The 24,387-nt window shown below is 41.8% G+C and overlaps 1 protein-coding gene across 5 annotated transcripts; it reads left to right on the top strand.

Moving 5' to 3' along the window:
- The first annotated feature begins 56 nt into the window (after nt 1–56).
- IFT52 (intraflagellar transport 52) lies at nt 57–23,747 on the top strand. Of its 5 annotated transcripts, XM_036322412.1 has the most exons (14): nt 57–199; nt 3,130–3,254; nt 3,886–3,973; nt 6,133–6,262; nt 6,556–6,631; nt 8,018–8,089; nt 9,869–9,995; nt 11,078–11,164; nt 12,621–12,689; nt 16,235–16,389; nt 17,593–17,680; nt 18,684–18,792; nt 21,598–21,743; nt 23,474–23,747. In XM_036322412.1, exons 1-14 carry the CDS (start codon nt 179–181, stop codon nt 23,519–23,521), a joined length of 1,341 nt encoding a protein of 446 aa, XP_036178305.1. In that variant the 5' UTR covers nt 57–178; the 3' UTR covers nt 23,522–23,747. The 5 variants fall into 5 exon arrangements, with proteins under 5 accessions (XP_036178305.1, XP_036178308.1, XP_036178306.1 ...); XM_036322413.1 differs by lacking the exons at nt 57–199; nt 3,130–3,254; nt 3,886–3,973; nt 6,556–6,631 and having other exon boundaries at nt 6,132–6,262; XM_036322415.1 differs by lacking the exons at nt 57–199; nt 3,130–3,254; nt 6,556–6,631; nt 8,018–8,089; nt 9,869–9,995.
- Nucleotides 23,748–24,387: the final 640 nt, after the last annotated feature.

Raw genomic sequence — 24,387 nt, forward strand, 5'->3', positions numbered from 1 at the left:
ACAGTCCCATATAAGTCCCGCCCCTACCACCACCGGCGTCTTCCGGTCTGTCGTCATCACGTGGCTCCGAGGTACGCCCACGCCCGGTCCACGCCTTCCCAGCGCGCCGCTCGGCCTCCGCCGTTGCTAAGAGGCCTTGGATACCTGGCGGCGGGATGCTGGGCGGCGTCAGGTGAAGATGGTGGTCACCGGGCCTCAGGTAAGAAGAGCTCTGACCGTGACGGGCCAGCGGGGCGTTGGGAGGCTTGGCGCTGTCCCCGGGGCCAGTCTTATGGAAAATAGAGGCCCCCTGGGGTAAAGTAAACTGGGCACCATGTAGGCCGGAATCCCCGACCCTGGACTGGGCTCGAGTCTCCGTCGCCTCCGGCTGCGCGGGTTTTCAGGGGTCCTGCAGAGTGTGAAAGAGCTGGGAAAGGACTCGTAACGTATTGGCCCCGTCCCCTTTTCCTAGGAATCCCGCCTTAGGAATCTGCCCTGCAGCAAAAGTAATGGCAGAAGTAGAAATATGTAAATTCCAGTGGTATCTATGCTGGCACGGAATTGAAAAGATGCCCACGAGGGCGGTGGTTCAGTTCATTATGGCATAGCCATGCAACCATTAACCTAATCAGGAAGACTTTTCCTGTGGGAAGCTGGAGAAAGCAGAGTACGATGTTGTATATACACACAAAAACCAAGCATGCACAGGGATGGAATGAAACAGGAAAAGATAGCTGTGGTGGGTTCATGGGGGCATTTCAAAAAATCTGACAAAACGATTTTAAAGTTAAACTGCAAAAGTAAATATGTGAGACTAGCCAGGAAAATCTAAAAATTAAGAGTAATAAGGTGTGTGTAAAAACCAAAAATTTAAAAAAAAGTAATAAGGGGGATTAGCTCTCCAGTATCACCAGAAATTATAACATAACTAGAGGCCCAGTGCACCAGATTCATGCACTGTTGGGGGGGGGGTTTCCCCTCAGCCCGTCCTGTGCCCTCTTGCAGCCTGGGAGCCCTCTGGGTATGTCCAACTGACAGATTAGGCCTGCCCGCTAGGCCGGCAGTTGGACATCCTTAGCACTGCCATGGAGGGGGGAGAGGCTCCCGCCACAGCCACTGCGCTTGCCAGCCATGAGCCTGGTTCAGGGCTTCTGTTCCCCTTGTGGGAGTGCGCTGACCACCAGGGGGCAGCTCCTGCATTGAGCCTCTGCCCCTAGTGGTCAGTGCGTGTCATAGCAACCAGTCGTTCTGCCATTTGGTTGATTTGCATATTAGGCTTTTATTATATAGGAAGGATTATAAAGCTGTAGTAATTAAAATAGTATGGAACTGAGCAGGAACTACAGGCAGGTAGAATGTATAGAATTCAGAATAAGATCCAGATATTTATAGTGATTTATTGTATAGTCAAGGTGATGTTTTAAATCAGCATCAAGCCCTAGCTAGTTTGGCTCAGTGGATAGCGCATCAGTCTGCGAACTGAAAGGTCCCAGGTTCGATTCCGCTCAAGGGCACATGCCGGGGTTGTGGGCTCAATCCCCAGTAGGGGGTGTGCGGGAGGCAGCTGATCAATGATTCTCTCTCATCATTGATGTTTCTATTTCTCTCTCTCTCTCTCCCTTCCTCTCTGAAATCAATAAAAATAAATTTTTTTAAAAAATCAGCATTGAGAAGTTTGATAGGTGTCAGGCAGCTTTCTAGTAAAAAGTAACAATTTATTTTCATCAAAATAAATTCCAAATGGACCATTATTTTTTTATTGATTGATTTTAGAGAGAGAGGAAGGGAGAGAGATTGATTTGTTGTTCCACTTATTTATGCATTCATTGGTTGCTTGTATGTGCCCTGACTGGAGATCTAACCACAATTTTGGCATATCGGGGGGATGTTCTAACCGATTGAGCTACCCAGCCAGGGTCTCAGCATTTACATTTTTAAAAATGACACGCAAGTATGGGAAGAAAGCATTGTCGGGTGTATTCATAACCTTAGCATGGCAAATATTCTTCTAATTAGGTCATACAATTCAGAAGCAAGAAAGGAAAAGATTAATACTTTTGACTCTAAAATTTAAAACCTTCTGTATGGCCTGCAAAATTTCACCAAATCAAACAAAGAAAGCTCCTTCCTATAAGCTACATTTAAAGACAAATTTGTGAAAGTATTTGTTTAATGATCAGTTAGAAAAATATTAAACCCAACAGAAAAATAAGGAGAGTATATGCACAAGGAAATCAGAAGAAATACAAGTGGCCAGTATAAACAGTTAAAGATGGCCATCTCACTAATTTTAAAGTGCTAATTAAAACTAAATGGGGTGCCTATCTTATTAGAAGAGATAAAAAGAATTAGAAATAGTATTAGTATTAGTAGAAGTAAAAGTTACAAATTTTTGTAGGGCACTTCACTTAGCCATTCAATAGGTAGGAATTTATTCTACAAATATGGAAAGTGCACAAAAGCATCATGTTCAAAGGTGATTGGTAATATTGTTTTACTAGCAAAATTTTGGGGGGAAAATGTTAATTTGTATATAACTAGTTTAATTATGGTATATATCTATAAAATGGAATACTGTGCAGTTGTGTGTGTGTTTTTTTTTTAAAAAGATCCCTAAGTACCAACATGGAAAGATGTGAAAAAATACAGAGTTAAGTGAAAAAAGAGTGTTGTGAAATAGTGCATATGATAAAATCCTATTTTATAAATAAAACTACAAGTTATGAATGTATAAAAAGAATCTAGAAGACTATACCTCCATGTTGACCAATGTCACCCCAATAAACTTAATGTAAAAAAAAAAAAAAAAGGAAAGGAAAAATAAGACTATACCTTATAGTTAACAGTAGTGAGCAGTAAGGAATCATGGTCTCCCACAGGGATAGGGTGAGGGCAGGGCAGGGCCATGTGAGTCGGCTGGTGGGAAGGCCAAGGCAAGAGACACGAGGTCACCAGGGTTGGCCGTAGGTTTCTGCAGCTATGCGTTTCACTATCAACCCTTGAGAATTGCAGAGATTTCATAGGTATGTTGCAGCTTCCTACCCTTTCTCATTAAATTAGAAGAAGTAGACGCCTTTGTTTCTTTTGGGGTCTTTCTTCTGGACTGTTGGTTATTGTTTTTCTTTTTCTGATCCCTTCTTTTTTCCATAGGTAACCATGGAGAAGGAGCTTCGGAGCACCATTCTTTTCAATGCATACAAAAAGGAACTATTTACCACCAACAACGGCTATAAATCGATGCAGAAGAGACTTCGAAGCAATTGGAAGATTCAGAGGTGATCTTGTGGATTGTTTTCCCTTCCAAATAATAATAGCCTGCTGCTAAAACTGAAATTTTTCATTTTCTTATATAGGCCAGATTGTTTAGGTGGGAAGAGCTCAATTTAAGGATCATTCAGAAGTAAATAAATTATTAAAGCATCTCTTGAAAATTGGCAGTTAGCATATTATTAAGTTATCCCCCAAATCACAAAAAAATTATTCTAATTATACATATACAACTTTTTAAGAGGTTAGAGGTGTTCTCCATATTTTAACTTAGGTTATACTTCAATTTAGAGAAAGGAAAAATGAAAATCTTTCTCTTTTGGGGGTGTGTTGTTTTTCTTAGTGGGTAGGGATATGTAGTCATACAAGCTAATGGTAGATGTGATTGCATTAGCGGTGGGAGGGTTCTTTCTGCTCTGGCACAGTTTAACGTGGCTTCAAGGAAGCATCTGAGCAGAGCCCGATGGCTCTGGTGCCAGCTCGTAGCGGAGATTCTCACTGGGGGAGGCTGGAGTGGCATCTCTAAATCCCGTTATTTCCAGGCCTCGGCGGCCCCTGGGTCCATAAAGTCTAGAGGCTAAAATGACATAAATGGTTTAATTATGGATCTAACACTTGCTTTTAAAATCATATTTGTAGCTTAAAAGATGAAATCACATCTGAGAAGTTAATTGGTGTGAAACTGTGGATTACAGCTGGGCCAAGGGAAAAATTTACTGCAGCTGAGGTAAGAAATACCCTTTAAAAAATAAAATAAAATAAATATATTTATAAAGAAGAAATATAATGAAATGGTTAGGAGCCTGGGCTCTGAAATTCTGGATTTAAACTCTTATTTACTACTTACTGTGTTGCCTTCAGGTGCTGATGTCATCTCTTTTTTGATCGAGTTGTGATGGTCAAATGAGATAATGCATGAAAAGTGGCAGACACGTAGTGTAGGCTCATTAAATATTAGTCGCACTTCTTTGCCATATTTTTGCTTTGAAAATAGGAAAACTCCATTTTAAATTATTTTATTTCATGGAATAGACAAAGAATGGTAAATGTAAAACCCAGAACACAAATAACAAGTGTTGGCAAAGATGTAGAGAAATTGGAACCCTTGTGCACTGTTGGTGAAAATATAAAACGGTGCAGCCTCAAACAGTATGGAAAAAGTATGGTGGTTCCTCAAAATTAAAAGTAGAATTATCCTATGATCCAGCAGTCATACTTCTGGATATACATATATCCAAAAGAATTGAAAGCAGGATCTCACAGGTTAGTTACTTGCACATCCATGTTTATATAATGCACACTAGCCAAAAGGTGGAAGCAACCCACGTGTCTATCAACAGATGAATGAATAAACAAAATGTCTACACATACAATGATGTATTATTCAGCCTTAAGAAGGAAGGCAATTCTGATACATGCTACAACATGAATGAATATGGAGAATGTTATGCTAAGTGAAATAAGCCAGACACAAAAAGACAAATACTTTATGATTCCATTTATGTGATGTATCTAGAGTAGTCAAATTCATAGAGAGGAAAGTACAATGCTAGTTGTCGGGTGGGAGTATGGGGGAGGGAAGTGTGGAGTTGCTGTTTAATGGATGTAGAGTTTTAATTTTGTGAGATGAAGGCTTCTGTAGATTGGATGCACAGCAGTGTGAATATATTTAATACTATTGAACTGTACATTTAAAATGGTTAAGATGGCCCTGACCGGTTTGGCTCAGTGGATAGAGCGTTGGCCTGAGGACTCAAGGGTCCCAGGTTCGATTCTGGTCAAGGGCATGTACCTTGGTTTCGGGCACATCCCCAGTAGGAGGTGTGCAGGAAGCAGCTGATCGATGTTTCTCTCTCATCAATGTTTCTAACTCTCCCTTCCTCTCTGTAAAAAATCAAAATATATTTAAAAAAAATAAAATGGTTAAGATGGTAAATCTTATATGTATTTTGCCACAATTAAAAAAACCAAAAAACCACAACACAGCAAGAGCCTTTCCTACAGAGACTTGGAAAAGTGCCTTGGTGCCCAGGGAGGGCTGTGGGGAGCAGGGAGGTGAAGCTAGGGTGGGGCCAGTGTGGTCCTTAGTCTGAGGCAGACCAAAGTCTCCTGTTCTTGTATTGGGTGGGGCCAGAGAGGAGTCCACAGGGGAGCATTTCTGTTGTCCTTTTTTTCTCAACCTGATTGCAAGGCCGCCTCATCCAGGAAGGGCATGAAGAGGTAACTGCTTCATCAGGTGAACTGAGAGGAGTAGGAATTACCATTGGGAATATGGAGGTGACCAGCTACCCTTCCCAGTGAGACCCTGGGGGAGATGGGTACGCAGCTGGTAATGGCCTGCACAAGAGTAACTTTATTTGTTGGGCTTTGGCCTAACTCCAGTATATTTTCTCCCCCACCACCTCCCTTCTCTACCTAGGGAAGACAGAGAGCAGTGACCAGGTCCTTGCCAAGGAGCAAGCAGCCTCAGGAAAGTGAGAGTATCCAGAGAGAGGGCCAGCGACCAGTGCCTGGGGACATTTGGCAATATCTGGAGACATTTTGGGTTGTCGGGAGCGGGTAGGTGCAATTGGCATCTAATAAGTAGAAACCAGGGATGTTGCTGAGTGAAAGAGACTGGTGAGCTTCCTTTAGCTAATAGTTTCCCACTTTTAGTTTGCTTGTCAACTTGGAAAATGTCACTTTAGTTTGAGTATTTTTGAGCTTTATGCTTAAAGACAAGCTTGGAAATCCTATGAGGAAAGTAAATTTTATATTATATACATTTATATTTAGGTGCCTTATAGATTTGAAGTGTTTATTTTTCAGGTAGTGAAGATCTTATTCATAGAATTGTGGACCAAAGTTTTTGGGTGTATTCACAGATTGTTTTTTTCCTTTGTGTAGTTTGAGGTCCTGAAGAAATACCTTGACGGCGGTGGAGACATCCTTGTGATGCTAGGAGAGGGTGGGGAATCCAGATTTGACACCAATATTAACTTTCTCCTTGAAGAGTATGGAATCATGGTTAATAATGGTAATTATTATTATTAATTTAATAGAGGCAGTCATTTCCTATTTATTATTCTAGTTGTAGCCCTCTGGGCCTAACAGTACAATGGAAAAACCCTGGGCTGTGAGGGTCCATGGTCCAGCATTCTGGCCTCGCTGGCAGTCTGAACCTTTGGGGCCTGGGCTTCCTCTGTTTATACAGTGAGAGGGAGTGGAACAGCGTTTCAGGATCCCTTTCAGGTCAAAGTTTTAAGTATCTTTACTAGTAATATCAAACTTCTAATCTGAAATGTGCCTTCCTGTCTTTTCCCCTTAAAGATGCTGTGGTTAGAAATGTATATTATAAGTATTTCCATCCTAAAGAAGCTCTAGTTTCCAATGGAGTCTTGAATAGGTAAGCATGTTGAAAGCAGAAATGTCTTTATAAATGACTCTCATCTTTCCTACATGAATCTTCTCTCATCTCTTCTCCCACATTCATTTCACTGGCCCTTTTTTCTCTTTCCCTTTTGTTTTATTTCATTTTATTGTATCATAATTTATTTACTGTATTACTTCTCAACCATCAATTTATATTCCTCCCATCTTTTGAAACTTTACTAAACATTCACCCTTTGTCAGTTTTTATTTTATTTATTTATTCATTTATTATTTTTATTAATCCTCACCTGAGGATACTTTTTCCATGCTTTTCAGAGAAAGTAGAAGGGAAAGAGGAAGGGAGGGAGGGAGGGAGGGAGGGAGAGAGAAACATTGATGTGAGAGAGACACATTGACTGGTTGCCTACTGCACTCGCCCCAACCAGGGGCGGGGAGCGAACCCTTGACCTGGAATTGAATCCCCAACCCTTCAGTGAGAGGAGGCAACACACTAACCACCGAGAAACACCGACTAGAGCACCCTTTTTGTCAGTAGAATACATTCAGTTGCAAGCAACAGAAAACCCTATTCAAATGGGATTAAACACTAAAGAGACTATTGATTCATGCAATTGAAAAGCTCAGAAATAGGCAAATTTTGGACATGGATTAACGGAAAATACATGATGTCTTCAGGGTTCCAATTCCATTTCTCTGCAAGTGTATTGGATCTGCTCTTCTGAGTGTGTGGGCTGAAGTTTTAACAGTTCTCAGATTCAGCTCCGCTTGCCACACCACCTGGGGAAAGAGCGTGTGCCTGAGATACAGCATTCCTGTCAAGAATAGTCCTGACATTTGCCCTGTTTGAGCTGGCCTAGGCCACATGCACATCCAGGCTGGTCACTGTGGTAGAGGGCATAGAATGTCCTGATGGCATAGCTAACTCATGTTCTTCAGCCCTGGAGCCTGGGATGAAATCAGTTTTTTCTGATCCATTGTCTCTGAAAACATAAATTAGGGGCTTTAGGGAAGTGGGAAATGAGTGCCTGAGAGGAACATCAGGTGCCCTCTGTGAGCTTTTCCCTATATGCAAAATGATTCCACACTTGAACTTGTTACATGGCAGGTGCTCTGCCGGCTCTGATGATACGGAGTCTAGAATGCTAGTCTAGAATGTGGGTTTAGTATATGGACCCCTCCCTCGGGTCTCAAGAAACAGGAACTGATCCTTATACTTTGTTAACTTTTGCAAGTTTCCCGAAAGAGGTATAGGTGTGTAATGGGCGTATACCTTTAGTTATTAAGAATTGTGTCTTGAACAACTCTGCAAAGTCCTCACAGCTAGTTTATGCTACTACTGAATGGAGGGTGAAATTCCGGAATTGTTTTGGTTTACTTGATTTTAATATTTTTCTTCAAGGGAGATTAGCCGAGCTGCAGGGAAGGCTGTGCCTGGAATCATTGATGAGGAGAGCAGTGGAAACAATGCCCAGTGAGTGTGTGTTCTGAGCCACCTGAAGGTGACGCCTTTGCCATTCTAAAGAGTTTTCTTTTTCAAAATGAAGAGCTTTTTGAACCGTTCAAATTATATGATTGTCCAAACACTATGCTGTTCACCTGAAACTAATATAAGATAATATGGAATATATATAAAAAAAAGCAGAAGCCGATATAATACTAAAGGAATTTGTAAAAAAGAAAAAAAGAATTCTTCTGAAACAAAATAGAAGTCCTTTACTGTAAATCTATGCCAAAGATAATGTGTCTTAACAGTATGGTATTTAGATTTCTAGATATTTTTTCATACATAAAAATTTTTAATGACTAGATAAAATTGGATTTATCTGAACTTGTCTAATCTCTTATTATAGAACATATAGGTAATTTATAATATTTTGCTTTAATAATATCTAATTTATGAAGCAGTTGCTATGTGACAGGCATATATTATCTCATTTAATCCTCACAACAAACTAGATATGTACCCTGACCCAGAATCAAACCTGTAACCTTTTGGTGTATGGGATGATACTCCAACTAACCGGGCATTAATTAAACTCTTTTTTTTTTTTAATATATTTTATTGATTTTTTACAGAGAGGAAGGGAGAGGGATAGAGAGTTAGAAACATTGATGAGAGAGAAACATCGATCAGCTGCCTCTTGCACACTCCCTACTGGGGATGTGCCCGCAATCAAGGTACATGCCCTTGACCGGAATCGAACCTGGGACCCTTGAGTCCTCAGGCTGACGCTCTATCCACTGAGCCAAACCGGTTACGGCAAATTAAACTCTTAATAGGAGACTCCTCATGCCCCCCAAGCTCCCAAGTTTCTAACTTTATGCTTTGGTTTTAGCATTGCTGTTTTCTTCATTCTGAGAGCATTTCCTTCAAACAACTACCTTTGCAGAGCTCCAGCTTTCTTTCAGTAAAACCCTGCCCCTTCTATATCGGTTGGCCTTACCCCAGGATCTGTATCCTCCTTCCCCTCCCACCCCACTCCCTTTCCATGAGTACGTTGCCCAAGTCAGACTGACTCACTTGAGATACCCTAAGTCTCTGTTAGGACAGTCTGTGTAGAAGTGTTCAGTGGGGGTAGATGCGTGCCTCTGTTCATGTAAGCGCTCAATTGGTAGCACACTCTTCTAATGCTGGACATTCATTCTTAGAGCACCAGTCAGATCTATCAGGGAGAGGGAGATGTTTACCTCTGCGACATTGCTGTACAGAGCAGGCTCATGTGGAACTCTGGTTCAGTTCTTAGATGAGGCTCCCTCTTCCCCTCCACAGGGGCTACTTTAGTTCTTCTAGTTACAGTCATTTGCACATATGATTGTAAATTGTTAATTTACGTTCATATTTCTTAATGTGCTTTAGTAACCTGGTAGCTAGAATTATATTAATTTTTGTGTTAAGAAGTCAAAGCTTAGAGGATATTTTGTGTTTGATAATGAATTACTGAAGAAACACTGGAATTATCTTTTTTAAAAAAATATATTTTTATTAATTTCAGAGAGTAAGGGAGAGGGGGAGAGAGATAGAAACATCAATGATGAGAGAGAATCATTGATTGGCTGCCTTCTGCATGGCCCTATTGGGGATTGAACCTGCAGCCCAGGCATGTGCCCTGACCAGGAATTGAGCTGTGACCGCCTCCTAGTTCATAGGTAATGATCAACCACTGAGCCACGCCGGCCAGGCTGAAATTATCTTCACAAAGTTTTTATTCATTATTTTTTAAAATTGGAATATTTCTTTAATGTTTTACAGGGCTCTCACCTTTGTATATCCTTTTGGTGCCACATTGAGTGTCATGAAACCAGCAGTTGCTGTTCTGTCCACGGGTTCTGTCTGTTTTCCACTGAACAGACCCATTCTGGCTTTCTATCACTCCAAGGTACAGCCTTTCCTAGACCTGAGTGGATATGTTCTTTTATTATTGAAGTAGTGAAAGCTACTGTTTCTAGAGGGGTTTCATATACAGTATTTTCTCATTGGTCTGCTCAACAGTCCTGCAAAGTGGCATTTCAATGATCTACACTTTACTTATGGGGATAATTGATGGAGCAAGCTTTTACCATTCTAAATCCAAAGCTTTCCACTATAGCATGAGGCTATCTCTATTATAACTTCTTTTCAATTAAAAAAAAATTTTTTTTAGCCTCACCTGAGGATATGCTTATTGATTTTTTTTGAAAGAGAGAGAGAAAGAGAGAAACATCAATGTGAGAGATAAACATTGATTGGTTGCCTCCTAAATGTGCCCCAGCCAGGGATTATGAACCCACAGCCTTGTTGTGTTGGGACAACACTCTAACCAGCTGAGCTACCCGGCCAGGGCAAATGGGTTTATTTCTAATTTTTGTGTGATTATAACTGTAAAATAGTGCATAAGTTTTTCTATATTTCAGACTGCTTTGTTGCATATATTGACAGTTTTAGCAACATTGTGTGAAAGAACTGAAACCTGATCAACACTGTTTTTAGTCATTTTGACATATTTATTAATCTAATAGTCAAAAATACTTTATTTTGATTTGTTTAAAATTATTAATATTGACATTTTTTCATTTCTGTTGTGAATTTTTCATGCTCATGGCTTAGTTTTCTAGTTTGGATCTTAGTTAACTAATACTATTTTTGTTACTTGAAAACGTCTTGAACTCTCTTTAGATTTATCTTTTTTTTTTCCTTTGAGGTTATGATCTTCATTTATAAGATGACAGTGGGAAATGCTATAGAACCAATTCACAGTGTTTTTTGTTAAAGTCCAATAAAAGTGTCTAAAATGAGAAGCAGATTGGAATGTGGTTATTATCATAGTTGATATTTCTAGACTGTTGAAATCCTGATGAGAATTGGCACTTATTTGTATACAAGACAGTTGCTTACGTAATTCTGATGATAGGTGTTTGGAAACTAGGGTGCCTGCAGTGCATTTTGGGATCCTGATGTCTGATGCTGCTTTGTCATTTGCAGAACCAAGGTGGGAAGCTGGCGGTGCTTGGCTCATGTCACATGTTTAGTGACCAATATTTGGATAAAGAAGAAAATAGCAAAATCATGGTAAGCTTTTCCCTTTCATCACGTTAATGTATAGTGTATAAATATGATTTTCATGTCATTTTAAAAAATACCAATTCACCTTTTCTTTTAAAACCAGCTGTTCAAAGTCCATTATGTGCCATACACTAAGAATACGAGGTTGAGTCAGGCATAGTCTCTGCTTTGAGACTGTATAATGCAGTGAGAGAGAGAGAGAGCGTGAGAGACCAAGAAGGAAATCCAGAAGGAAGCGGCGAGTGTTTCTAAGCATGCCAACGTAGAGTGGGAGCCGATCTGGGGAAGTGGTTGGGAACAGGCCCAGACAGGGTCTCATGTACAAAGTTCAGGAGCTTGAACTTTGCAGAAAGCCTCAGGCGCCCTTGCAAGGTGTTGAGCAGCCTTGTGTAGAGTCAGATCTGAGTTTTAGAAAGACCCCTCGGTAAGGCATATGGAAAGTGGAAAGGAGGAGTCAGCCTGGGTCCAGTTCTGAGGCTGGTGGAGTCAGCCAGGTAAGAGGAGATAGGACCTGAAGGGAGGTCCTGAATGAGGTGAGGGAGCTAGCAGGAACAAGCAGTATTTAGGAGGGGGTATTTATTTATTTATTTATTTATTTATTTTGTTAATCCTCATGTGAAGATATTTTTTTCCATGATGTTTAGAGAGAGTAGAAGGGAGGGAGGGAGAAGGGGAGAGAGAGAAACACTGATTGGTTGCCTCCAGCACACACCCTGACTGGGGCCAGGGATTGAACCTGCAACCCAGGTATGTACCCTTGACCAGGAACCCAACCTGTGACCCTTCAGTGCATGGCCAACACTCCAACCACTGACCATATCATCCACGGCTAGGAGGGGTCACTGATGGATGTGGGGAATGAGGTACAGGTATGTAGTAGCTGCTTCAGAATAGTGTGAAGGAGACCTGTGAGGGTTGACAGACTGCGTCCCCAGCTCTCCATTGATGTGATTCCAGTGACTCACTTCCCAGAGGAAGAAATTCCCATTTTCCACTAATGAAATGCAGTCCTTCAGCCTTGGAGACTTGAGGCCTTCAAGACTCCAGGTGTTGGGAGATGAATTAAGTGCTTGATTCTATGGAATCCACATGAAGTTCCATTGTCACTAGACAGTCTGGGGAGATCTAGGTATATTCTCTGATTTAAGTGCAGACTTTCAGCACATTAAACAGGGATTGCTTTGGGACTGGGAACATGTTTTAATCAAATCTGGCTTGTGGTTAGAGGATAGAACGCCTTAAGATAAACAATAAATTTCTGATAATAAAAATGGCATTACAGTGAGGAAAACTTAAGTTTTTATATGATTTCACAAAGAGGAAGGTGGTACTCTCATTTGAATCACTGGTTCAGTCTTTTTCCTATTATCAATTTTTCTTTATTGATTGAATTCTCTATTCCTGTCTTTGGCTTTCTCAAATAACCAAGTGTTTAATTCCGGCTTATTTTTTTAAAATCCAGGATGTTGTTTTCCAATGGCTTACAACAGAAGACATTCATCTAAACCAGATTGATGCTGAGGATCCAGAGGTAGGAGGTTGTGAATCATTAAAAAGACTTTTAAATGAAAATTGAGTCTACCTTCTCAGCACCATTTCTAACAGTACGAAGGGAATAGATCTCTTATCTTGTCTGTAAGACAGATGGCAGGAAGTGATACTTGTTGGGAGATGAAGGCTGTGTTGTAAAAAAAATAGTAAATCTAATTACATAATTATAGAATTTATTGGCATGGGAGCCTCTATATGTATATAATAATTGGAATTTTAAAATATGGTGCCTGGTCCAAATTTTCAAAATCAGTATCTGTAGAGAAATACTTCTTTCAGAAATATGAAGGATATAAGAATACTTTTTTTCATGAAAGAAACAAGAATCATCTGAATTGAAGTTTTAAACTATGATTTTGTGGCCTTTGGCAATAAAAGTCCTAAAGGTATTATAATAATACCAGTCTGAGGACCAGTGGTAAAACCAGCACTGGACTGGGCACCAATAGCCTTTACCACCAGTCCTTGGGCCTTCAGCAGGTTATTTTGTCCTTTTTTTCATTCTGGTTTTTAGGGGACAGTAATACCTGTGATGTCTGCCTCACAGTGTGATTGCGAGGCCTAAGTTCATAGATGTAAATAGACTTGTTAAACTATAAAGTGTGAAAGGTGCTATAGATCTCTGCAAGACATTGTTTTTAACTTTTGTAATTATTGTATATCATATACTTCCACATAAACCATCTGATCTAAGCCTCGAAATAGCCCTGGGAGGTAGATGGTGTTAAACTCATTTTATAGATGAAGAAACTAAAATTCTGTAAGATTACAGTGTGCTCAGATTTCAAGCACATGTGGAGCCAGGATCCAAGCCCAGGTCTCCTAATTCAGTCCACTCATTCTACACTTGCTTCTCTGTGCCTTAACCTCAAATGTCAGGAAAATGAATTCCTGGGTGTGGAGTGGAGGTGGGCAGAAGGCAGTCAGAAATGCATCCCGATTGCCTCCACCCTCAGCTGAGGACATGGCCCCCCAGGAGCTGACTCAGGTTAGGAAGCAGGAGAGCCCCATGTCTGATACTCCCTTACATGGAAACAGTAAGTGCATGGCTATTTAGTTTAGATTCCTCCTGAAAAGTGATGTAAGCCCCCAAGATAAAAGAATTGGGGTGCACCCAGGAATTCACTTTTCAGATCTCACAGGACCCAACTCTGAGTGGGTGGATCGTTGGCAGCTGCCAACCCTAGTTAAAGTGTCGTAGGTCAAGGGACGCAGCCCCGAGATGCTGCATCCACCCCCGTGCTGGGCGGCCACCTCGCTCCTGCTCAGTTTCCGTCACTCCTGTTTTCCAGCGGAGGAAACTGAAGTAACTAAATTCTTGAAGCTCCCCGCTGAGATTAGTACATACCTGGCCAGGCCATTAATGCCCACGTCAGCTTGATTGCGGAGCCCGTGTCTCTTCTCTGTTATTCACATGTGACACTGGACTGGTTCTGAGGGGACATGCTGACAGGAAGCCAGAGGAATACAGTGTCGTGAAGCCTTCCTCTAAAACCAGGCAGGTTAATGTGTCTTCCAGGTGTGAGGCCTGGTGAAAACTGTCCTTCGAGTTTGAAGGCTTCGGAAAGTAAAAGGCTGGATCCAGTAGCATTGCGAAGTAAGACATCCTGAGAACCTGAACTTCCTATGGTTTTCGTCAAATCTTGTTACAGCCAAATGGGTTTCAACCCCAGATAATATAGCTCAATTTCAAATATTTAATCAAATAAAATGGTGGCTCGATAAATAGCTGAAGACATTTACATAACAAGTTTTAACCTCAAAAGCTGCCAGGAAGTCATGAAAACTAGTGGTCTGAGAAGCACTCTTAAGTTTCTCTCTGGACACTTAAGGCCTTGATACTTTTCGGAAGTAGGAGTTTGTAGCAGGTCTCTGTGCAGAGACAAGAATCAGCCTTTGGACCTTTGGGATTCCCGGGCCCACTGCTGAGCTCTTGTTACTTCTCTCGCCTTCAACCACTGTCACATTAGAGGGTTGGAGCTTCTAAAATAGAACCGTGTTATGGAGAAGAGCAGTTATCTGTATGCTCCTTCCTTGTTTCTTGTCTACAAAAAAGTTTGAGGATTGGAGGAGACTTGGACCCTTGGAATATAGGGGGAAAGTGAGCCTGTTTGTCCTGACTTATTTCTGTAGTGCTCAGGCGTGGCTCCTCAAGTGCTGGCGCTGGAGAATGTGGGACAGTATGTTGTGTGACTTCAGAGGACCGATTTTCAAACCGTTACCAAGTTGGCCTTGTTAGAATCAAGGCTAAATGCAGCTCAAAGGGCATAAGGAATAGTTCTTGTTGCCAGCATGCACTTATTTAAATTTAAATTAATTTTTGAGTAGATAATACAGTCACATAGTTTGGAGTTCAAAAGCATATGCAATAAATAGTCTTCTTTGCTTTAAAGTCTTCTTTGCCATCCGCAGTGATGGCAATCTTAGCAGTTTCTCGAATGTGTATATACACTAATAGCACATTACTTTTCAAAATTACCAATCTGTCTTGGAGATGTTCCCATATTTATATGTAAAGAGCTTTTGTTAGTTTTGTCCTGTTTTTTAAGACTGTGTTTTCATTGTTTGTATGTAGTATATTTTGCCAATCTCCCATTGATGGACATTTAAGTTTTCTTGGTCTTTTACTGTTTCCAGCACACAGATGTGTCATCATTAGGCATGTCCTTGGTTAGGTGTGAGAAGGGCTGGGGTCTAGTGTCCATGCAGGGCGTTGGGGGGTGGGGGGGTTGTCTGATCTGAGATCATAGGGGTTCATACATGTAGCAGGAGAAAAAGCAAAGTGTATGGCCCAGATGCTGGTGGGTGGGTAGATGTAGTGGAAGCTTGTGGACTTTCTTTTGTGATTGCCTGTTTTCTCACTGAAATAGAAAATAAGGTCATTGGCTAAAATTAAGAAAGGAAAAATCACTTTAGATGGTTGAAGTGACAAAAGGAAACTGTAGGATATGGGAAGTGAATGGACTAGGGCAGGGGTAGGGAAACTTTTTTCTGCCAAGGGCCATTTGGATATTTATGACATCATTGACGAGCCATACAAAATTATCAACTTAAAAATTAGCCTGCTGTATTTGGTCAAACATTTAATGAACTCACCCCCAATGCCTGATTTTGCGGGTTTTATATGACCTGCGGGCTGGATGTTCCCCACCCCTGGACTAGGGGAATATTATTGATTGCTGAGCACTCAAGGTCAGTGATCATGAAATTAAAAGCAGACCAGCATGCAATAAATAGTCTTCTGCAATAAACACCATGCATAAAAGTCAGCATGGTGTGGGTTGCTCCAGCTGTGTCCAGTGACGTGAATACTAGCATGAGTAATTGGAGAGGTGGATTTAGCTAGCATTGGGGTTGAGTGAAGTGACTCAGAGTGGCTTATTTAAGGGTGTTGTCAGTGATCAGGAATGGTGAAATCTCTTGGCAAGAGATTATAAATATTACAGATTTAGACCTGAGACATTGGAGACTTGACAGATTAAAATCTTTCTACCCTGCTGAAAGGAACCCTCTTGTGGCTTTCAGATTTCCGACTACATGATGCTGCCTGACACAGCCACCCTGTCAGAGATGCTTCGAGTGTGTCTCCAAGAGGGTGATGAGAACCCACGGGACTTCACCACCCTCTTTGACCTGTCCATTTACCAGCTGGATGTCAGCTCCCTCTCCAAGGTCATCAAGTCAGTACCCGTGGCTCTCTGGGCTGCACTGCACTTCATTCTGAGTGTTTGGTTTAAAAACATGAGCCTGGGGAGGGAGGTTAGGGTCACAACAAATGTGTATGCAAAACACATTCTCAGGTCTATGATGAGGTTGACAGAGAGGGCTGGGATATTGGGGTAGGGGTGCTGACGCAGAGGGAACGGCTAGCCATTGTTAGCCCTTACTGTGTTTCAGGTGCTGTATCAGCCTTTTAGGGTGATCAACTTGTTCTGGTTTTTCCTCGGACTTCCCTGGTTTTATTTATTTTTATTTATTGATTTGAGAAAGAGAGGGAAAAGAAGAGATGGAGGGAAGGAGGGGGAAGGAGGGAGAGGGAAAGGGAGAGGGAGAAGGAGAGTGAGAGGGAGAGAAACATGGATGTGAGAGAGCATTAATCAGTTGCCTTCCGGAGACTGAACCAACTGGAATTGAACTGGCGACTTCTTAGTGCATGGGACGACACTCAACCAAGTGAGCCGGCCAGGGCTCTTAATATCTATTTTCACTGTTGCTATACTCCTGGTGACTAAAACTGCCTGCACATTCAGTATTTGTTGAGTGAATGAGCACACAGTTGTGGATATCATACAGATCTGTTCAGTTACTAGGTGCAGACTTCAGATTTGAGTACTGTTTGCTGATGGTCAAAACAAATAAGGCCTGGCCAGCATGGCTCAGTGGTTGAGTGTTGACCTGTGAACCAGGAGGTCATGATTTGATTCCCGCTCAGGGCACATGTCCGGGTTGCGGGCTCGATCCCCAGTGTGGGGTGTGCAGGAGGCAGCCGATTAATGACTCATCATTGATGTTTCTATCTCTCCCTCTCCCTTCCTCTGTGAAATCAAGAAAAAAAAAAGCAGGTGCCTTATTAAAAATACAAACAAAAAACAAACAAGGAAACAGTGAGTTAAAAGAATCAGTGTTCATTGGGTAACAATGAAAAGCCTACTAGGAGAAGCCTGATATAAAACTTTCCCTTTCACTTCTCAATGAAGTCGTACTCGATGATGCTGTAGAGGAGAGTCACGAAAGGATTATTACATCACGTGTAAGAACACACACTTTTTCTGCAGAAGTGCTGAACCGCCTACCTGATGGAGAAGAGCAGCATACGATCATAGATGCTCTCCGCACACTGTCTCTCATCTTGATCCTGCTTTTCTTTCTTCTTGTTAACACAGGGCTTATGAACAGCTCAACGTGAAACATGAACCTCTCCAGCTCATCCAACCTCAGTTTGAGACGCCGCTGCCTGCCCTTCAGCCAGCGGTAAGTGGGTGTGCTTGGGGGATCCCACTACAGAACCCCACTGTCTGCCCTTCCCTTGGTGGCTGGGGCCCTCCTGTGGAGCCTCCATATGCTATTTGTGCCGCTCCTCATGGAGGATCATTTCTTTGGCTCTAACCATGCACAGTAACCAAACCTACTAGCATTCTGCAGAGACTTTTATTAGGTATAGTTCCCAACGGAGAAGTCAAGGGCATAGACATCTTTTGCTGTTAAACATTTTCCATCTTGTTGGATTGGAGGGCATATGTGAGGATTTTGAGGTAAAAAGGAGGAAAAGTGTTGTGCTGCAGCTTTCTAGGCAACAGGCGCTCAGATTCATAGCATAGTTCTGACAGCCCAGGGCATAGTCATGTGCATAAAGGTGATTTTCCAACATTCCAGTCCAGCATTTACTCAGCTTGTTCTCAAAAATTTATTTGTCCCACCATATTCTGAAATATTCTGAACCATTTGGCTTCATCTTGGTAGCTTGAAATGGCCATGTGGAAGTATTTACATGACAGAAAATCACAAGTGCTGTAGATCAGGCCTTTTGTTTTGAGAGCTGATAAACATTTGTCAGCACACCACTGGTTCATACCTACAAAATTTGGCTCCAAGTTTAGCACTTCCTATACTAATTTACATCTGCTTCCCCAGTTTCTGTCCCTAAAGAGTTCATGATTAAATGAGAAACAAGTTGTACAGTCAAATGTTCACCACACATGAGCCTAATAAGCCTTAAGCTTTGTGTCCTTACAGGAGTCAGTGGGTGCTGGTACGTCAGCTTGGTCAGTTTAGCGGTGTAGTTAGAGCTGGCTCTGCTTGGCTGTTTACAGTGGGTAGTCGTCTTGCTTGATATGGTCTGATGGGGGAGGGCGGGAAGGGGTGATGGGTGCTCCATCCCAGGGAAGGCTGAGTTGGCCTCTTGTTTTCCTTATGCCTCATCACTGCCAGGTTGGCTTTGGATACGCTCTTTCACGACAGACCCTATTTCTTTTAGGTTTTCCCTCCCAGTTTCAGGGAATTGCCACCTCCTCCACTGGAGCTGTTTGACCTGGATGAGACATTCTCCTCTGAGAAGGCACGGCTTGCTCAGATTACCAATAAGTGTAAGTTTGGTTTGTCTTCTTTTGTGAGTTTTATTTAATTGTGAACTTCTGAGAGATGTTGTGAGAGAACACTTAACATTTATTTAGGGAGAACAAAATATGAACAGGAGAGTAAAGTTACAGTTTTGTTTATTTCATGTAAATTTCTTTCCAGGCCAGTTAGCTCAGTGAATTAGAACATGGTGCTGAGCAGAAGCCAAAGTCTCAACTGTAATCCCTTGCCGGGAGCCGGTCCATGTTTGCTGTTTCAAGGGACCTGGCATATATGGCATACTGTTCTTAATATGTTTGCTCACCTTCTTGGCACTATGTGTTTTAACCAAGGTCTCTGAGAAAGGTTGTTTCCCCAGGTAGGGATTTTCCCCTGAAGTTAGGGAGGGAATAAAACCTCTTAACTAAGTTCCAGGCGGGTAATTAATCACTTTAACTACGAACAATCATGCTTAAGCTACATAATCTTTACTCCCTGGAATGGAGATAAGAAACGCCCTAACCTTTGTAATAGAGATTGATAGGATTGGAATCAACTGGTATAAATACAGATGTAACAAGACAGCAAGACACAGAACTTAGAACACAGAACTTAGAACACAGAACCTACACACAGAACTTAGAAGAAGGAACCTACACAGACAGAAGAACTTCGCTGGAGAGAACATGGCAAAAGATCCTGCACTGAACCTGACTACAGAAATTGGCAAGAGAACCTGACTAGAACCTGGTGACTGAACCTGGATGGAGAACCTAGCGAGGGAACATGGCTACTGAACCTGGCTGGAGAACCTGGACAGAACCAAACTGGAGAACCTAGCGAGGGAACCTGGCTGCAGAACCTGGCTGGAGAACCTGGAGAACCTAGCAAGAGAACATGGACACAGAACCTGGCTGGAGATCCTAACCAGAACCTCTCTGGAGATCCAGATCAGAACTTGGTTGGAGATCCTGGCTGGAGATCCTGGCTAGGCTGCTGATCAACTGAACGCTGTCTCCGTGTCATTCCTTCTTCACCGACTCCATCCACACCTTTGGGGACCCCTGGACCTGCTGGGGTTGGACCCCGGCAATCCCTGTAGGAACTTAGTTTTGACCTATCTAGTGACCATAGAGTGAATTCTGAGCCTGGCTACCACATAGCAAATCTAGGATACTAGTCATAGGAGCAGTTAAATAGGAAAATGCAGTCAGGGCCAGAAGAATTAGAGAGACTTCAAATTGGATCCTTCCAAGGGATCCTAGAGAGAATCGAGCACGCCCACCTTACATGTGGGTGAGGAAATGAGACCCCAGTCCACACAGCTGCACGGTGAGTGGTACTCCTGACTCTCAGTCCAGTGCTCCCCCTGACGTGCACAGCCTCCAGGACAGAAATGGGCCTGCACACATGTGCCGAGAGGCATCAACTTAACCATTTGGAGGCAGAGACCCCACTCCTGGGACTCTCAGGAGATAAATGAAGGTATACAGATGACTACTACATTACATACTTAAAAAATAAAATACAGTTGGGAATGATTATAGTGTTCACTAGCAGGGGAATGGTAGTAAATTGTGCCACATTCAATCGATGGGACAATATGCAATCATTATAAAAGAAATTTATAAAGGCCAGGGAGTGACACTGATAGAATTTAAGTGAGTATCCTAAATTAAGAAAGCAAAATAGAAAACCACATGTCCAGTAGAATCCCAACGATGTGAACAACAACTGTATGTCCCCAGAGACTAGAAAGGAGTATGCAAAAATGAAAATTATTCTGCATCTCTGTTCTGCACCAGGCACTGTGGGTAGGTGATGGGCAATCAAAAATTAGCAAGACATAGTGGTTAGTCCAGTAGTAATAATAGACCAGTAATGATGTGACCCAGCATTTCCAATTCTAGCAATTTATTCTACAGAAACCCTTGTAGAATCGCAAAACGAAAAAGCTATAGCTATAGACATATTAATTGTAGCATTCAAAAAATTGGCAACAGTCTCCTGGGCCATCAGGAGGGGGATTGGTTAAAAAAATACGAAAAAAATAGAATATTATACATCTGTTAAAAGAAAGATGTAAGCTTTGACTTGGAATTCCATATTACATGGTTAAGTGATGAAGGCAACTACAGAGCTATTACAGTTTGATCCCATTTTTACACATATGTAAATATATAGGCATAATGTGTCAGTAATTACCCTAGGTAGTATTGGTGGGGATAGAGGTAGTACAAGAGCTGTATGGTTTGAATACTTTAATTTAAAAAATTCGATTTCAATCATAACGTTTAAAAAAAGAAGTCACGGGAAAAAAAGAAACTACAGTGTAAGGAGGGCAGTAATGGCTTTCCATCTTGAATATGAGGCTGCTGGGATGATTTCACAGACATATGCTGATGATGGAATTATGGGTGATTTTTTTCCCTCTTTAATTTCCACTTAATTCCTTTTCAATAATATTGCTATAATAAATGCTAGTTAAAATACCTATGTGCCCTTCTCATAATGGTCCTTGCTCATTCAGAGAATGGTAATTTGATTTCCTACTGGTTGCTGTTCTTTGTAATGTCGGAATGCTGGAGCTGGGGATAGGAGGGCCAGAGCCAGTCCAGCTTTATTCTAGTTAGGAGTGTCGTACTTTTGTCCTAATTTATAAAAGCAGCGCATCAGTGACCTTTACAGTGTGTCCTGTGGTCACATTACCCAAGGAAGAGGTCAGTGATCTTGAGAGATGTAGAAACCTGACAGGGGTATCTAGATCACAATAAGTTTGTTCTTGGGGAGGGGCAGAAGGTGAGGGTTAATCTAACTGCCCCAACTGTGCTTAGGTACTGAAGAAGACCTGGAATTCTATGTCAGGAAATGTGGTGACATTCTTGGAGTAACCAATAAACTACCAAAGGACCAACAAGATGCCAAACATATCCTTGAGCACATCTTCTTCCAAGTGGTGGAGTTCAAGAAATTGAACCAGGTACGAGTCTAGAAGGCCCACTAATGTGGGAGTCCTTCGAGTGTCGGTATCATCCATAAACTGAGTTTTATGCCATTCATTCATTCTGCAATATTAAGTAACTACTAAGTGAACATAATCCCCGTACATCACATATTATGCTGGATAAATGCTATGCTATTAAAAAAGCAGAGCAGCGTAAGGGGATCAGTGGGCTGAACGTGGCAGTATTAGATAAGGCGGCTGGGGTAGGTCTTACCACAACGCTGATACTGGAGCAAAGATGTGAAAGTGTTGAAGGATTTAGCCATGCAGATAGCGGGGGATGAGAGTCCCAGGCAGAGGGAAGACCTCTGCAAACTCCCTATGGCTGGGCTTTGCCTGGCAGGTGTGAGGAACAATGGTGGTGCCAGTGTGGCTAGAGAGAACTGAGCAAAGGATAGAGCAGGACGTGAGGTCAGCACTTTATGTTGGAAACCATCTGTCTCTGGACTAAGGACCAAGACTTTGAAATTATAGCTGGCCTTCATTTTTATACCTTGACAGGATTGCTAACATTAAATGCCAACCACTGTTGTTAAGTGGGCATTCAGACACTATTGCTGGAAGAATAAATTAGTCCCACTCTTCTTGAGGTATTTTTTATAGTATCATTCAAAAGCCCTAAAAATGTATATACTTTTGACCCAGCAATTCTGATCCTCAGAATTTGTCTTAATAATCTTGAATATATATAGATTTACACCTGGATTCTCAGCGCAGCAGCACTTAATTTAAAAAAATATATATTTTTATTGATTTTGAGAGAAAGAGAGGAAGGGAGAGGGAGAAAGAGAAACATCGATGTGAGAGCAGAACATTAATTGGCTGCCTCCTGCTCACCCCCTGCCAGAAATGGAGCCCGAAACCTAGACATATGCCCTGACTGGAATTGAACCAGCAACCTCTCGGTGCATGGAACGATGCTCAACCACACTGGCCAGGGCACAGCACTGTTTTAATAGGATAAAATAATCAGTGGGCAAGAATAAAAATCATTATTAGTAGGTTGTTCCTAGGGTGAGCCATAATATTTAAAATGTGTGAAGAGTTTTAGGACTTAGGGAGACATTCATGATCCAGTAAATGGGGTCGGGGAGGACTATAAAGCAGCATAGAGTTTGTTTTTCTCCATATATATAGTTAGGAATTTAGATGCTGAGTGGAAAGACTCGTCAGGGTCTGAGCCTTTAGTGGCAGTGGCTGGCACTGCTGGGTCCTCCTACTGCACGCCTCATATGTGCCAGGCACAGTGCTGGATGTTGGTCTGGCAGAGAGCAGGATGAATGCAGTCCTTGCCGTCTCTGACCTGTGTAGTGGGGCAGATGGAATATGTGGACATTTACAATGCTCTGAAATAAATGGCATCCAGAGGCGAGTTGCTGATACAGCTGCTCAGCACTGAAACGTGGGATGGAGCTCAGGTAGATTCCCAACAGTACTTACCCTAGTGGCAAGGCCAATTCTGACGGGTCTTAGCATCAGCGCCTTCAATGGTATTTGCTCCCTACTTATCATGGTGGGTGGTGGGCAGTGGTCAAAAGCCCTGTCCTGGTCGTGAAAACTTGACTCTTGGGTTTAAAGCCAGAGATAACCTACTGGTATGTGTCCCAATTAAGATGTTTCAGAATCTTTAAAGTCCAAAACACTAAAGATCACATTTCAGACTTTGCCCTGAAATACTAAAATATATGTCTTATTCCCTCATCCAGGAACATGACATTGATACATATGAAACTGCATTCCAGGACCATTTCTGAGGACCGTGCCTCTTGAAGCACTTTCTGCCTCCTTATTTGTAAACTGTTTTTCAATTGTTCCTCAGTCCTTTATCAAAATTGTCCATCTACTCTTCTATGAACTGTGGAAGAGTTGTGTATCTTCTGTAGTGCCAGATAGGTATAACATTTCTAACTTAGAAAACCCTTATGTAAGATATGTTCCATTTTTAATACCAAATGATTAAATCTGTACTTTTGTAATTTATGAAATAGTCTTGCATTGAAGTCTTTTCTTTCAACTCCAGTCCTGGATTTATCTTTATTTTATTTAAAAATATTTTTATTGATTTCAGAAAGGGTGAGAAACATCAATGATGAGAGAATCAATCATTGATTGGCTGCCTCCTGCATTCCCTCTACTGGAGATAGAGCCTGCAACCCGGGCATGTGGCCTGACTGGGAATCAAACCGTGACCCCTGGTTCATAGGTCGACATTCTGAGCCATGCCGGCTGGCTCTTCTTTTTTTAAAAAATGTTTTTATTGATTTTTTTTTTTTTTTTTTTTAGAGAAAGGGAGAGGGAGAGAAACATTGATCGGCTGCCTCCTGTATGCACTAGGGATTAAGTCAGCAACCTGGGCATGTACCCTGAGAATTGAACCAGCAACCTTGGTGCATGGGTCAATACTCAACCACTGAGACACATTGGCTGGGCCAGATTGGCAAGATTTTGATCCTACGGCTTGGTGGAAGTATTGGAAGATGGGGGTTCTGAAGGGTGAACTGTTTTGAACATAAGATTCCAATTAAGATGACAATATGAATTAATATAGCCAGTAAATAGCTGGAAATTCCTAACTGGGGCTTAGGAAAGATATAGTCTCAAGTTCACATGGAGTTGATAA

This window comes from Myotis myotis, unplaced genomic scaffold (genome assembly GCF_014108235.1).
Source record: "Myotis myotis isolate mMyoMyo1 unplaced genomic scaffold, mMyoMyo1.p scaffold_m19_p_9, whole genome shotgun sequence".
NCBI lineage: Eukaryota > Metazoa > Chordata > Mammalia > Chiroptera > Vespertilionidae > Myotis > Myotis myotis.